Source organism: Pelophylax lessonae (genome assembly GCF_965119305.1).
Source record: "Pelophylax lessonae genome assembly, chromosome: 2".
Taxonomy (NCBI): domain Eukaryota; kingdom Metazoa; phylum Chordata; class Amphibia; order Anura; family Ranidae; genus Pelophylax; species Pelophylax lessonae.
The window spans coordinates 388,901,380-388,918,473 of NC_138769.1; the positions used below are offsets into that span (position 1 = coordinate 388,901,380).

General features: G+C 45.3%; 1 protein-coding gene across 2 annotated transcripts in view; it reads left to right on the top strand.

The window, feature by feature from the left end:
* The window catches only part of TRIM37 (tripartite motif containing 37), a 442,208-nt gene that overhangs the window by 247,738 nt on the left and 177,376 nt on the right, over positions 1–17,094 (top strand). For both annotated transcript variants that reach the window (XM_082244828.1, XM_082244829.1), the window contains exons 17-18: positions 3,343–3,434; positions 15,711–15,902. In XM_082244828.1, the coding sequence (XP_082100954.1) occupies positions 3,343–3,434; positions 15,711–15,902 (284 nt within the window). The remainder of the gene's footprint in view (positions 1–3,342; positions 3,435–15,710; positions 15,903–17,094) is intronic.

Below are 17,094 nucleotides of genomic sequence, written 5' to 3' on the forward strand. Positions count from 1 at the left end.
GGCCGTGTGAAAGGACCCTTAGTTTCCCCAGTGTTGTAGTAAGAAAGTAAAAGGAAAAATCGTATTGCTTTCTTTTTGCAGTACTGTATATTGATACATATAGTACGTTTCATACGAAATGAAACTCTCAAAGGTAATTTTTTTTTTTTTTTTTTAAGGAGCCCTGGAGGAAATTCAGCTATTTCCATAAAAAAGCCCTTAACACTTAATTTAACACATTTTATAGCTAGCTAATTTTCCGATTTACCTTGTGTTTGATTGGATGACTGAAGTTAATGCTAATTCCTTTTATTCACCTAGCTAAATATTCACTTCACAAAGTGAACATTTTACAGTCTTCAAAGCAGAACTAAAACCCACTATCCTTTATGGGCAAAAGAAGCTTGCATCTTAGCCTCTGCTTTAATTGCAGTTGCCATGGAGCTTCACATGTGATCAGCTAGGACACAAGCCATTTGATGGCTTGGCAGTTTGGTTGAGAGCTAACATAAGCACACTAATATTTGTAACTGTTATCATTGAAGGCATGTCCTGAATGTTTCTGTTTTGGGAAACTTAAATCTGTGGGTTTAGTTCTGCTTTTATACAGTCACTGTTAAAAAGGGCAAACAAGCAGCAGGCTTTAAAGTAAGCATCTAAAGTTGCCTGTGTTTGGTTAAATACCTTGTAAAGCAAGGGTATTGAATTAAAATGCACAAAGGAGCATTCAGTACATTTTTCTCCTAGAAGAGGCCTGACTCTCATGTTTGTGCTATGAGTTAGATGTTTTACAGCCTTCCCATTGCATTAGTGTCCTAAGCCCCTCCTTCATTACATCACCTTTAGCATCACAGCCCCCTTTGCAACAAACCCCTACCTTCCATTCGCAGCTCCCATCCTTTACAGTCCTACGGGCTGGAGGCATGAGCAGGAGGCACAGTTTTCATGTTAGAGGAGTTCCACCAAAAAAGTGGAAGAGTTCCGCTTTAAGGACTCCTGACCCCCTGAAATGCCACATTTTGGTGGGTGGGGGGTAGCGGGTACCTATTATTATTATGACCGGTACACTTTTTGTAACTGTTGACTTTTAACAAACACAAACTCCTGGGACTCCGCTTTACCATACAACTGTATGGTTTGTAAGGACCGCCTTGTGCCCTAGTATCCAATCGCCCACTTGTTAAGCGGAACTAAAGTCCCGATAATTACCTTTCTTTAAAAGGTCCAACATCCCTTGCCGAAATGGGCATCTTCTACCCAGCCCCTTCTGAGGGCCAAGCTGCAGCAGTCTTCATTGGCTGGTGCAAGATGATGTAATTCCTGTGTATGTGTCGAAATATAAGATGAGCTGCACTTGCATTCCAAAGAAGAGTGTGAACAGGCAGGTATGTTTATTTTATTGCAGAAGAATATGCCTGCTTGCAGTCTTAAAATCTGTGACTTTAATTTTGTTTTAAGTTCAAAAGCTGGCATCTCCCATCCTCCATTTAGACATGCCAATCTCCGAAACCCCTCTCCCTGCTGTGAGGATGATGGTTGCATGGGAAGAGAGGATATCCAAGCTGCTAAATGGCATGGCCATGTCCTGGATAGGAGTGGGGGGTCAGCCTGGACAGCGGGCTTCCTATTGTAGAATATCCAGTAATTCTGATCTTGACTGTCTATTGCTTGCACTGAAGTCATTCACGTCTTTCTCGCTGCTCCCTGCTTTTCCCTCCTACAGCTCCTTCATGTTTACATTAAAGATTAAAAGCCTAAAAGGCTGCTGAGTCACTGCTAGAAGTGGGTAGCAGGGATGCTGACCTTCTGAGAGAAGAACTTGAATGACAGTGTTTCTGCTGATTTGTGGATACCATACTTCACAGTACCCAGAGATAAAACGGTCAGTAAGGTTGTTTTTAAAGGTCCTTTTATAAGGATAGAGAAAGGGAGCAGCACCATCTGAGTGCGGTAAAATGATTTATTGGTACACACAATAATAGTAACTCAAGGAGGATTGTAGAGATGCATCTAGAAGTAATGTTCATCTGCTCTGTTGATGTGGCGTGTAGGTGTGCAGCTTCAGGTCCCCGGCTGTGTCGGTGGTTTCCGGCACTTCCTGGATCTCCGGAGCTTCCGCTTCACTCAATGTCGTCACGTCCAGTTAGCGCAGGGGAATGCCCCCGTTCAGAGCATGCGTGCTCCTTCATCAGGCACCACCGACACAGCCGGGGACTTGAGGCTGCACACCTACACGCCACCCCACGTCCACAGACCGGATGAACAACATTTCTTCTTGGTGCATCTCTATAATCATCCTGTGAGTCACTATTACTGTGTGTACCAATAAATCGTTTTACCACACTCAGGTGGCGCTGCTCTCTTTCTCTATCCTTATCTGCCTACAGAGTTCCTTCTTCTAGCTCTCTCCAGAGCTCGTGGCCGTGCCAGCAGTGCGGTTATCCCTCTGTACATTTTCCTCCCCATGGACCTCCTAAAGGACTCATCTGTGTGTAGTGCATCGACACTCACACATTATATTGTGCAGTCTGGTTTGCTCCCTGAGAGCTGTTTATTATTGGTGTTGTGTTAAAGTTCTTTTATGCCTTGTTAAGATTATGTAACTCTTAAAATGGAGCTAAAACCCATCAGTTTAACAGATTCGCAAATCAGTTACATTTGAAGCGGAGTTACACCCAAAAGTGGAACTTCCGCTCATCTGCCACCCCCCCCCGGTGCCACATTTGGGACCTTTCAGGGGGGAGGGGGAAATGGGTACCTGTTCTTGACAGGTACCCTTCCCCACTTCCGGGAGACAGCGCCGCAGTGCTGTCCCTCGGAAGTTCCATCCCCATTCTCCTTCACCCACCCCCGAGCCAATGAGAATGCGCAACTCGCTTCACGCATGCGCATTAGGGAACTGGCTGTGAAGCCAAAAGGCTTCATTGCTGGTTTCCCTTTAGAAAGAATGGCGGTTGCGGCACCCAGCAGCCGATCTGAAAATTGGCTGGGGTGCTGATATCGCGGGCTCCTTAGACAGGTAAGTGTCTATATATTAAAAGTCAGCAGCTACAGAATTTGTAGCTGCTGACTTTTAATTTTTTTTTTTTCCACAGCTGGAGCACCGCTTTAAGGCATGTCGTGATTGATAACTGTCATGGGGGCTTGTGCTGCCAAATAAACAGTCAAGCCATCGTGTGCAGCACCATGGCAACTCCAGATCAAACAGGGCCTAAGATGGCAGCTTCCTTGGCTGTAAAAGATTGGAGGGTTTAGTTCTACATTAAATGCCCATGGCCTAAGCAAAGGTTCCCTTTTTAGAGAAACCATTTCACATTAAAGGAAAGTTTGCATTTTATCTGTTTTGTGTCTGTTCTCGATTAGGTCTGGGGAAAATGATGTGGAGTACGGCAGTAACATGGATTTAGAAGAAGGAGAATTGATGGAAGATGTAGCTGGCGCAGCTGGAGCCTCAGGTACGATTTTAAACAAACAAGTAATGTTATAGAAAGAAAAAAAATCTTAGCAAGCGGAGTCCCTCTGCCAACGCACACTACAGACTGTTCCAATTTCAGCTTTTTAAAAGCACCAGCATGTGCCTTTTCATCACTTGAGAGTACAGTACTGATCAATTGGATCCACACAGAGTTTCAACTTGTGCACACTAGCTCCTACGGGGCTTTGTGTTTTTCCTCATTGTATAGTTAGCTGACTATAAAAAGGACCTTAGGACATGTCTGCCCCTTTTCTGAGTATTGTTTGCTTTACTAAAGCTTTAATCAGCAGGTACCCAATTGCATGCTTCCTCTTAACTTGTAAACTATAAAACATTATAATGTTTTTGTGTGTGTGTGTGTGTGTGTGTGTGTGTGTGTGTGTGTGTGTGTGTGTGTAAAAGCAATTTATTCTCTGTACACATATTCTTAAATCCTACCATGCAAGTATTTTACATGTGACAAGCTTGAATATTTTAAAATACTTTAGCGAAGGATCAGAGCTAAGAAAATATTTTTTTTCTTTTTATTTTTTCTCCTCACCTTGATGTTATGAGTGTGTTGTAAACAAAACAAGTCAACCCTAATAAAGAGACTTAAAGTGTAAGCCAGTAATTTCTTAACTATACCTAAACCGGTTCTCACCCCCATTCAATGCTTATTCTAACTGGTAAAGGAAAAATGTCTATTTTTTTCGTTAACTGATGGACACAGCTCCATGTCTTCTAGACCCTTGGGGCTTTATGCTGCTCTCTCTTGGAGTAGGACTAGGCGGAAACCTTTTTGGTTACGCCCCTGAGGCAGTCCCAGAGGGTATAACATCACTTCCTGCTATAGGAATACAGTTTTTTTCTGCTTATTCAAGAGTAAAGACCTGGCTCTCTGCTGGGAGCTTCAGTCCTGGCATTTTTTCCTTTTTTAATGGAATTTTTTTACTTTTCTTTATTATTTTTGTTCCTGTGTGAACTACAATCAACAGCTGGACTGGGTGATGCACTGGATCTCCTGGGTCCTTATGGTCTTCCCAGTCTGGCCTGCGAGCGCGACCCAACTATTCGCTCTGCTCTAAGTTGGCTGCAACATAGCCCCACTGGACGGGGGGCTGGCCGGCGAGTGAACCGCCTCGCAACGTCGCCTAGCCCTAGTCACAACAGCAGTCACGATTAGAGTAGCAGCGTACCTCAGGCCATAGCACCCCCTATCCAAGATAGTGTAGTGTACTGCTGGGAGTAGCGCCTGCCTGGTGCCATGGTGTGGTGAGTGGTGTTCCCCCTCCTTTCTTACGGAATTGCTGGGGTCCTCCTTGGGGATGGTAGGCTCCCTCCCTCTCATGTCCTTTCCCCCCATCTCCACAGGGGGGTTCCTCCTGCGTTGGTTGCCCTCACCTGCCCCATGCATGGTTGGAATATTTGGCCATGGTTGGGCTGGGGGAGCGGATGTTTTATCATCCACGAGTACGCGCCTCACGCGGTCGGATTGGACCAAAAATTTAGACCGCAGTTTTGAGGCCTACTCGTTGTTGATGGACCAAGCTGTCCGAGCTGCTGGCCAAGCTGCTTATCAAGCTGGGGATAGGATGTTTTTATCATCCGGGGGTACGCGCCTCACGCAGCCGGATCGGCCCAAAAAGTTAGGCCGCGGCTTTGCGGTACACACGTGGCTGATGGACCAAGCTGTCCGAGCTGCTGAAGTTGACAGAGCTGCTGACGGGCATCCGCCTTCTCCCCTGCTGCCCTGGGTGGTTGGCTCCGCTGGGGCTCGCGTCCTGGCGGCTGGGCGCCCTCAAAATTTAGGTTGCGGCCTACTAGGCCACGCGGCCACTTTGGGCACCGTCGTTGGGGGGCGGCCTCAGTGCGTTTAGCTGAAGCCCCAAACTCTCTCCCTGGGCATCTGCCAGACTGTGAATCCGGATAAATGTGGCTGGGCCTCCACTGAAATTATGGCCGTGGCCTGCCACTTGCTGGGCCATATAGTTAGCCTGGTGCCTCCCTTGATCCAGGGGCGCTTCATTTTTAGTGTAGAAGCTATTATTGTGTGGGCGAGGGTACTCAGGGGGCCATGTCCTTTTATATCCTCCATGGAGGTCGACCTTCTTGCTTTTTTACAGGGTCTAATAGGTGGTCTTTTATGGACCTTTGGCCGGTGTCTCCTTGCGGAACTGAGGTCGGTGGCCTCCCCTGCTTATGTTTTCAGGGTGAGTTTAGTATATAGCGACCCTACTGGGTCTGCGTCCACGCACTTCTAGTGCTCTGATACTGAGGATGATTCCTCTTTTACCACATATACGCATGAAAGGCGCTGGTGGGTGAACTGATTATGTCAAGGCAGGACTTTTTAAACATGGGAGGTGCAGCTGCTGCTGCGTCAGAGGCGCTGGACCCCTTGGTGCTGGCAGATCTTCTAAAGTGGCAAAGAGTTTCCCACCTACTGTGACAAAATTGTTGCAAGTCAGTGGAGTTGTCCTAAATGCTATATAGCAGTGCCTAAGCATTTCAATAGACGATATCCCTTGAGGAGTCTCTGTTAAATAATTGGGCAGTTCTCTGTGGTCTCTGGGCTGAATAAACCCACCCATTTCCCGGTGGAGGAGTCACCAGTTTTTAAAAGATCCTTATGACAGGAGAGCTGAGACTGTCTAACCACATGTTTACTGTGGCAGGATTGGTCCTTAGGGCAGTGTTCACTATAGCATTGGTGTCCTAGACTTTAACGGTGTTGGCAAAGCTTTTGCGCCAGGATCTGGAGGGGGGAACAGCTTCTCCCGCCTTTGCCGAATTGGAGGACCAGTTGGTCCAGGGGTTGCAGTTTGTCTGTGATGTCTCTGGATGCTTAGTCTCTAGGCTGTCCGTGACAGCAATGGTCCTTTGGTGCAGGATATATCTGAAATGCTGGTCTGCAGACCAGACTTCCAAGAAGGCCTTATCTGATCTTCCCTTTGTGGGGGATCACCTGTTCGGATCCTTCCTGGATTATATCATTAAGCAGGATTTCAAGACAAGGGATCTAAGTCTGTAAGGACCCCCCCCCCCGGGTGAGGAGCATTATCTAGAGGTCTTGCCTCAACTCCTCTGGTCTTCACAAAGTGTTGGCCCCATTGTTGCACCTGCAGGGGATTGCAGTACTTGAGTACCTGGATGATCTTTTTCTGCAAGCACTGTCTCCGACTGCTCTAAAGAACAACCGGAAGATTACTATGCAGACTCTGCAGGAGTTCGGTTGGACTATCTGGGTCTGCTCTGGACTTGGCCTCAGCTAGGGTGTTCCTCCCATGGGACAAGCTCCAAAATCTGTAGGATGATTTCAGCTCCTGTTGTCCAGCAGTCGGTTGTCTTTCAGGACTGGCATGCGGGTGCTGGGTCTGATGGTGTCTACCTTCGAGGCTGTTCCGTTTGCACAGTCAGTTCCTCACGAGACCTCTGCAAAGAGAGATTATTGCCATGTGGGGCAACAATCCAGTCTCTAGACAATCTGATCCTGTTGAGCCGGGGTACGAGAGGGTCTCTGATTTGGTGGCTTCACTCTCCGGTGCTTGGACAGGGAAAATCTTCCTTCCCCTGTACTGGACAGTGGTCACCACGGATGCCAGCCTGTCCGAGTGGGGTGACGTTTTTTGGCACGGATTATGCTCGGGGGGGGGGGGATCAATCTACATAACATTTCCTCTGGACGTGTTACATCAGTTGTATCTCTGGTAGGGAACTGCCAAGGTGGTCCTGTTGGTCTCTCGTCTCAACAGGAAGGTGCCTAGGTTTGTGGCATGGTCTCAGAATCTTCTGGCTAACATCAGACACACTGGTGGCTCCTTTGGGGAACAGTATCCTCTGCTATACATATTTTCTCTTCTAGTACTTCTGCCATGATGCCTGCATAGGTTAGAGGCAGAAGGGATTATGACCATCCTAGTGGCTCCAGACTGGCCTTGCTGGTCTTGGCATGAAGATCTGATATGGTTGGTCGCCGATGCTCCTTGGAGTCCACCTGTTAGAGGAGATATGTTGGCCCATGGATCTTCCATCTTGCCTTCTAGTCGCTGGCCTAACGTCTTGGCTGTCGGAAGCCTGGTGCTGAAGGATTAAGGGTTGTCTGAATCAGTGACTCCCACACTGCTCCAAGCTAGTAAATCTACTTTTAGCAAGATTTACCATCGCGTTTGAGGAGTGTACTTTTCGGGTGTGAATCTCTTGGGGTTCACCCCCCGCTCCTTTTCGGTGACTCGGAATTTGGCTTTACTCCAACGAGGTGTTGAGCAGCGTCTGGCCTCGGGTACCATTAAGGGCCAGGTTCGGCCCTGGCTGATTTCTTTCAACGTCCTTTGGCTACGCATTCTTTGGTTCGCATCTTTGTTCAGGGGGTTCGCCATTTGGCTCCCCCAGTGCGGTCTCCATTGCCCGTGCAATCTCAACTTGGTGCTGACGGTTCTTCAGTAACTGCCATTGGTAAATATTCGCAAGATTCCTCTGTTTACATTTGTCCCAGAAGGTAGCCTTTTTGGTAGCTTTTTCTTCTGCAGGTAGGGTGTCAGTTGGCAGCTTTGTCTTGTTGTTCACCTTACTTGGTGGTTCACGGAGTTAAAGTGGTGCTTTGTCCCTGCCAGTCATTCCTTCCTAAGGTCACCTCTGGTTTCCATTGTCCATTCCATTTTGTCACCTTCCTTGTTGCCTCCTTCCTTGTTGCCTAAGCACCCTAAAGAGATTACCTAAGGGGCAGGCCGCGTCTGCTGCAACCATTTCCAAATGGATCAGGCAGATGGTGTTGCAGGCCTATCCCATTAAGTGTCAGGTTCCTCCTTTCCCTATTAAGGTGCATTACCAGTACGAGGGCTTTAAGTGCCTCCTGGGCCTTCTGTCATCAGGCGTCAGTGGTGCAGGTTGCAAGGCGGTCACCTGGTCGTCCGTGCACGTTTTCATGAAACTTTAGATGGTGGATGTGTTGGCATCTTCGGATGCTGCCTTTGGCTGCAAGGTTTTGCAGGCCACTGTTGGAGAGGATTACTCCTCTTTGAGGGTGCTTTTATTTTTGGTCAGGTGAGCACCAGTTTTCTGGTTGAGCTCCTGTTGGCTACGTTTAGCCTTTGGGGGAAGTATGAAGAAAAGAGAAAACTGGATTTTTGTCTTACAATAAAATCCTTTTCTCTGATGTTCATTGACGGGCACAGCACCCACCCCTATATTGACACTGCTTGTTACAAAACTGAAGACCTATGTCAGGAAGTGGGAGTATACCCCCTGGGACTGCCCTATAGGCGTAGTCAAACTTTCTTCTGCCTAGTGTCCTACCTACTTCTGTAGGGGGCAGCATAAACCCAAGGGTAAAGAAGATATAGAGTCAATGAACATCAGAGAAAAGGATTTTACAGTAAGATAAGAATCCAGTTTTTTAGCTTTGCTGAGGGCGCTCTGGTCTGGTCACATGATCCGTTCATAGTGGTCCACTTCAGTGTAGAGTAGGGATAGCCATCGAGAGATGCCCCATAGTAAGCCTATAGCTGACGACTACACTGCATTGTCGGCGATTTTGATTCTTGATTTAAGCTGGACGCTGGGGAGATCATGTGCCCAGACAGGGGTGCCCTCCGCATAGGTAAGTATAGAAATCTTTCTTTTACAGGGCAGTTAGAAAAGGCTTAGAATGGGGTTGTGAGCAGGTTTAAGGATAGTTAAGATTTGTTCCAACATCTACTACAAGCTGGCTATACAGTCGGGTCCATAAATATTGGGACATCGACACTATTCTAATCTTTTTGGCTCCATTTACCACCACAATGGATTTGAAATGAAAAAAACAAAATGTGCTTTAACTGCAGACTTTCAGCTTTAATTTGAGGGTATTTACATTCAAATCAGGTGAACGGTGTAGGAATTACAGCAGTTTGTATATGTGCCTCCCACTTTTTAAGGGACCAAAAGTAATGGGACAGATTAGCAGTCATAAATCAAGTATTAAAAAGTGAAAGTTTGATTTATGACTGCTAATCTGTCCCATTACTTTTGGTCCCTTAAAAAGTGGGAGGCACATATACAAACTGTTGTAATTCCTACACTGTTCACCTTATTTGGATGTAAATACCCTCAAATTAAAGCTGGAAGTCTACAGGTAAAGCACATCTTGTTTGTTTCATTTCAAATCCATTGCAGTGGTGTATATAGCTAAAAAGATTAGAATTGTGTCGATGTCCCAATATTTATGGACTTGACATTAATTAAAATTCAGCTCGTTCAGCAGGGATTGGCCAAATTTTGATCATCATGTGGCTGTCCTTGCTCAACATAAGGATCGATTTCTCCATCCTCTAGGTTTGTGTGGATGGAGGAATCTCTTGTTTTTCGTTTAGCTGGCTCAAGTTAAAACAAATACTCATCTATGGCCCCCTTCAGGCTTGTATCTACTGTGTATATATACAGTAGTGCCCATGTGTAGACCTGTAACTGGCTTTGAAAATTACATAATAGGTTCTCCTGTGACTGTTCATTCGTACTTCGGCAATATTTGACACAGTTGCATGTACTGACATTTTCCAACGAATGGGATTATCTGTGAATGTTAAAGCGTTGGTGACCTGGTGGTGCTACCAGCACGGTAGGGGTGTCCCATAGTGGCGCTATACACTTTTTATTGTGGGTCCCTCTATTTACTTATGGAGTCTCAGAAGCCTGTTTTCCCATCTGACCCCCTCTGAGGCTGCGGGTCCCTCGGGCTCCCAGCCACCCATTGAAGCACTGATGGCAGTCCTTTGTTTCCTGGGTAAAGGTGGCCTTTGGGAGGTGGGCTAGCAAAAAGTGCTCCCCACCTTCCCCTGCCTCATCTGTCTTGTCAGATCCTGAATCTGACACGGCCGCCACAGACGTGGCCCGCCCTGGGGGGTTTGCAGCCACATTCCCTGATTATCTGATATTGAGGATGATTCCTCCACATCTGTGGCTGCGCACAAGAAGGTGTTGGTTGATGCACTGATTACATCTGTGCGGAAAACTTTAAAAATGGAGGATGCATTTTAGCCTGCGGGGGAGGTGCTTGTCCCCTTTGACACCCACAAGCCATTTCGCACAACAAAAGTATTTCCTTATCCCTCCTATTTTGACAAGTTTGTCTATAAAGAATTGGAGCAACCAAAACACCCGTTTGCGGTTCCTACGCTTAGCTGTGAGGTACCCCTTTTGAGGAGTCACTTCTGAAGAAGTATACTGTCCCACCAGTGGTGGACCCCCCTTTTTCTAGGTTGAACAAGGCAGCCATAATTGCTGTAGAGGTATCTCCAGCTTTTAAAGATCCGGCTGACAGGAAGGGGGAGTCTGTGACCCGCAATATGTTCACTATTGCTGGCTCGGCACTTAGGCTTGTTCTGGCCATTGCCCTGGTGTCATAAATGTTAAATGAATGGGCAAAGCCTTTGTGCTGTGACCTAGAGGGTGAGCAGATTCCCCTTGCTTTTGCTGAATTGGCAGACCAATTGGTCCAGGGGCTGCAGTTTGTCTGTGATGCCTCTTTGGATGCGGCTCCCCTGATTTCTAAGCTATCCTTTTCTGCAGTGGTGCTTAGGTGTGTATTTTCCCACAGTCTAGGAAGGAAAAAGAACCTCAGCACAGACGTGGCCGGTCTTTCTCAGCTCACATAAAGTTTTTTCTCGTCCCTCAGGGTCCACTGACAAGGGTTCATAACCTTTCAAGCCCGTGGACTTCTTTGGTAAACGACAAATGGGTCCTCGTAGTAATGCTGTCCAGTTAACAGGATAGTTTAGTTCTAGCCTTTCCGGAAAGGTTCTTCCCTTCCCATGTGCGTCTGTCTCTGGACCGATTGCAAGCTCTCTTTGGGGCAGTGCAAGACCTGTTGCTTCAGAGTGTGATTGTCCTGGTATCGGAATGGTTTTAAGGTTTTATTCAAACCTGTTCACGGTTCCAAAGAATTAGGGCAAGGTACGTCCGATCTTGCACCTTAAGGCCTTGAACTGCTTTGTGCGCGTACAGAAATGCAGAATGGAGTCCATTCGCACAGTGGTGGCATCTCTCCATCAGGGGGATTTTCCGGCCTCTATTGATATTAAGGATGCTTACCTGCACATTCCAATATGTTCAGTATAAATAAGCGGCGCTAAATCCTAATAGTGCAATCATAAATAATCATATGCTAAATAATGTGCCATGAAAATAACTGCACATGCAGTGAATCAATTATGAACAAAATAGATCATTGAAAAAATATGTAGAAAAAAATCAATCATATGAAAATGATATAATGAGCAAGGTGCAAAATCCAGTGTTAGGTGAACATAGTCCTTTTCGATACTAAACAAGAGTGTCCATAAAGTGTAAGTAACATTGATTGATTAAAATCCACCACCAAGCACCAACACTTAGCATACGTTTTTTAACAGGTAGCATGGACCATAAATTATTTGCAGCAGCAGCTCCAAATGGATCGGGACTAAAAAAAAAAAAAAAAAAAAATGAACAAGCATAGTGAAGCCTGCTAACATTTTAATTACTTTTATTTCAATTATATAAGAAGTACCTTCGATAGGTTGTAAACAAGCACAAACGAGTCAAAAACCAACAGACTGTCAGCTCATGAGAAAGGAACGCTGTAACGGCTAAGAAAGCGTGATGTCTTCAATCGAACGTGTTTCATCATCGTTGACGTCTTCCCGGGGCAGGCCGAACGTCCGATACTAGCGCAGATTTTTTCCTGTTTTACATTCACATATGTGTTCAACACCAGCACTTCTTCTTTTTTGCTGTGGGAGAGGAGCACTATCAGATCGTGGCGTTACCCTGGTCTGGTGGCTTCGCTGTTAGGCAGGGTAAATCCTTTTGGATTGGACAGTGGTCACCACAAGTGCCAGTCTGTCTGGGTGGGCAGGTATCCTGGAACTGAGCTCCGCTCAGGATTGTTGGACGCTAGAAGAATCCAGACTTCCGATCAATGTTTTGGAACTTCGGGTGATGAGGTTGTGCCTGGATCACTTGATGGATCGACCCCGGGGTCGGATTCCGGTACGGATTCAGTCTGATTCAGTTGAACAATGCCACGGCTGTGGCCTGTGTCAATCTGCAGGGTGTAACAAAGAGTGTGTTTGCAGCCCTGGAAGTAGCCGGCATCCCCAGGTGGGGAGAATGCTTTGTTCCGTCTCTCTCCGCCATACACATTCCAGGTGTGGAAAACTGGCAGGCGAACTATCTCAGTCAGCAGGCGTTGGACCAAGGGGAGTGGTCCTTTCACCCGGATGTGTTTCATCAGACAGATCTCCGGTAGGGCACCACCAAGGTGGATCTGTGGGCTCAACAGAGGTACCGAGGTTTGTGGCAAGGTCACAGATCCTCTGGCAGACCTCATAGACGCTCTGGTAGCCCCGTCTATCCAGTATCATCTGATCTACGCTTTTCCTCCTTTCAAGCTTTTGCCCCGCTTTTTGCGCAGGATCGAGGCTAAGGGGATTCCGGTCATTCTAGTTGCCCCGGACTGGCCTTGCCAGTCTTGGTACGCTGAACTGGTGCAACTGGTTGTCGACGTCCCTTGGAGACTGCCTCTCAGTGAGGTCTTACTGTCCCAAGGGCCAATCTTCCATCCTGCTTTACATTTCACCGCTTGGATTTTGACCTTCTTTCAATGAGGTGTTGAGCAGAAATTGGCTTTAAGTACCATCAAGGGCCAGGTGTCAGCCTTGGCGGTTGTCTTTCAGCGACCCCTGGCCAAGCACTTTCTGGTTCGTACTTTCATTCAAGGTCTTCGACATCTGACTCCACTGGTGCAGTCTATACTGCCAAGGGAGCTGTACTTGGTGCTTTGAGTTCTCCAGAAGCCTCCCTTTGAGAATATTCAGGAGATTCCCTTGCTTACGCTGTCCCAAAAGGTGGCCTTTTTGGTGGCTATCACCTCTGCTCGCAGGGTGTCAGAACTGGCGGAACTATCAGAACTATCTTGTTGTACCCTCTACTTGGTGGTCCACAAAATAGGGTGAATCTTCGCGATGTCCGACGTTCCTTCCGAAGGTAGTCTGATTTCCATTTGAATGAAGACCTTGTGTAACCTTCCCTGTGTCCCAGGCATAAACATTCGAAGCAATTTGCGTTGCATGCCCTGGATGTGGTTCGGGTGATTTGGGTGTATTTGGCAGCCACTGAGTCTTTTCAGAGATCAGACTCCCCGTTTGTGCTCACGGAAGAGCCAAGGAAAGGGCTGTTTGCTGCTTCTACTACCATTTCCAGATGGATCAGACAGACGGTGACTCAGGCCTATTCTGTCAAAGGTCAGGTTCCTCCTTTCCTGATAAACGCGCACTCCACTCTGGTGCTTAGTGCTTCTTGGGCCTTCCATCATCAAGCATCAGTGGTGCAGGTTTGCAAGGTGGCCAGCCGGTCATCGGTGCACACTTTCACTAAGTTCTACAAAGTTGATGTGTTGGCATCTGTGGATGTTTCCTTTGGCCAAAAAGTTTTGCAGGCTACTGTTTAGAGGGTCTGTTCCCTCTCTAGGGGTGTTTTCTTCAGGTTGGGTTCCAGTTGTTTTTTTGTTCAGCTCCTGTTACCTGGTTGGCTATTGTGTTTAGTCTCGGGATTTTTTTGGTTGTCCCACCCCTCATGTTTGGCACTGCTTGGGGATGTCCCTGTGATTCTGAGTAATGGAGAGCTGTGTCTGTCAATGAACGAAAGAGAAAATGGGATTTTGTACTTTGCGTAAAATCAATTTCTCTGAGTTCATTGACGGACACAGCACCCACTCCTCTATGGAGTTTTAATACTTCCGATACTGCTTGTTACTAAACTGTAGGCATATAGCAGAGAGGGGGCTGTATACCACCTAGGACTGCCCACAGGCATAGCCAAGTCTTTTTTTCTGCCGAGTGTCCTACTCCTGTAGAGGGCAATATAACCCTGGGGTTCTGAATATGGAAAGCTGTGTCCGTCAATGAACTCAGAGAGATGGATTTTACAGTAAGTACAAAATCCCGTTTTTTTTTTTTTGCATGGGATACAGAAAATTTGACTTGTATCTTAGTGTAGACTTCTGGGAAAATCCACTAATCGCACAAGCAGGAAATTGCATATCTGGGTGGGCATTCTGTGTATAGAACACCTCCAGGTAGCCAAATTGCATTGCATTTTCAGAAAATGACAGCGGCTGCAGATTGAAAAGGAAAGGTCATTTTTACTAATCAATTACAATATGACTTGTCACAATTATATATGCTATATATTACACTTTTATTTGCTGTTTTTTCCAGTTAAAGTGGGGTTACCCTTTAAAGTATTCAATTCCAATTCTGGACTAATATTTTTTAAGCTGCTCCAGAAAAATCTGCTAAGGTTTCAATACTCCTCTCCAGTATTTCCCCATCCAAAATGTGCCCTCAGTCTTCAGAGATAATGATACTCTGGATCTACTATGAGTGCTGGGCATCATGAACTCACCCTGTGAGAAGGCTGTTTTCACTGCATTCAACACTGACCATGTAAAAGATACATGCTCCAGGACCATCATCCAGATCCTGGCTTCATTGTATTTTGATTCACTGATCTAGCACATGAAGGAAACCATCCAGGATTGAGTACAAATTTCTGTACTGCATACATTTGGAAGAAAGACAGGATCAGAATGGTTGTCCCTGAGACTGAAAAATGTAAAGCCAATTTGAAAGACTGCAGTGCCAGCTCCCATATTTGTCTGGTGCTGCAACTTTACATAGTATTTTTTAACTCACTAGCTTTTTGGGCTGTTTCTTTTGGACATGAACCAGGTGCTATTTTCATTCTCTGCCTTCACTATACATTTAACTAGTGTAGCTTTTTTAAAATCTTTTCACTTAAAAACGCCACCTTTTTTTGACTGTGTTACATTACATCCATATTCGCGATGTAACATGTCCAAAAACACTGCCCACCCCAAACTAAGAGTACCTCACCCTGAAGACAGCTGTCACTTTTGAATTTTGTGCAGCTGTGCAGGGCTTTGTGTGATGTGTGAATGAATTATTTACCAATCCCATCTATCGCAGCTGATGGACTTGTATTGATCACTGCACTTGTAATCCAACCAACACTTCCCATCCAGCTCTGTAACAAAGTCTGTAACTTGGTATGGACAAAGGAGCTGGGGTAGAGTCAGCGGGAACCTGTGCATTGCACCTGCAATTCACTAAATGTGGTTGCAAGGCTTCGCATGCTCCTTTGCAAAAAAATAATAAATGCACATTTTGTTCCCCCTATAAATGTTAATTTTGAAAAAGGTGGACTTCTCCTTTAAAAATGTTTTATTTTCTCTTTTCAGCAAGTAGTCATACATATGGTGGCAGCAGAAACTCCAGGCGATCTGGGAACATAAGTGCTTCCAGCAGCAGTAGTTTATTGGACCTAGACCCTCTTATTCTTATTCATTTACTTGACCTCAAAGACAGAAACAGCGTGGAGAATCTTTGGAGCCTTCAACCTAGACCACCTGCATCACTTTTTCAGTCCTCGGGTACTTGCATTTTATATATTGTCTTTTGAAAAATGTTTAACTACAAGCGTGAGAGGTCAGCATGTTCAACATAATATTCCCTGTGTGTGTGTGTGTGTGTGTGTGTGTGTGTGTATGTATGTATATATGTGTGTATATATATATATAATCAGTTACGGTGAACAGCACTCAGCTGTTGATTAGTGCATAGTAATCAGGCTGTCCCATAGGCCATATATAAAGGAAATGTCAAAGGGGATTGCTGCATATAAAAGTTTTATTGGAAATATCCAATCAAACAGACATAGTACAAAAGTCTGTCAGAACATGTCCATAATATTACAGTTTCGGGCTTGACCGATAGTGCCCTTCCTCAGATCAGAACATATCTGTTCACAAAATCTATACTCCTCTTATAAATACCACATGTTAATAGGAACCACCTGTCACAATAATCAGTTTATACAATTCAATCAATCGTGTTAATTATTCCACAGGAGAGGAAAAAGGATCCAGTGTATCACATCAATCCAATCACTTTCATCAAAGGCATCCACATATTATCCTAATGTTGTAAAAATATAAGAAGTACAAAAATGTGTGTGTGTATATATATATATATATATATATATATATATATATATATATATATATATATATATATATATATATATATATATATCAATCCAAATGTATCTATAATCAATCTACAAAACCATGAAATATAATAAATCCATAAAACCCCTTCGAGTAATCCGATAAAAAGATGTAAATCCAGTTCCGAGTTTAACCCCTTAGGCTGTAAACTATCCAGTGTATGTATCCATTGAACTTCACGTTTTCTCAACATCAATTCCCGATCACCCCCTCCGCGATTCTTCGAAATTCAATCTATAACCATAAACTTAAGCTGAGAAACCGCATGTTTCTGCTCTACAAAATGCCTAGCTAAACGTAGCTGTGCAAGTTTATCAAAGATCGAGTATTTGTGTCTAGCAATTCTATCCCTAATTTTCTGTGTAGTTTCACCAACATACAACAACCCACACGGACATTTAATAATATATACAGCTGCAAGAAAAAGTATGTGAACCCTTTGGAATGATATGGATTTCTGCACAAATTGGTCATACAATGGGATCTGATCATCATCTAAGTCACAACAATAGACAATCACAGTCTGCTTAAGCTAATAACGCACAAAGAATGAAAT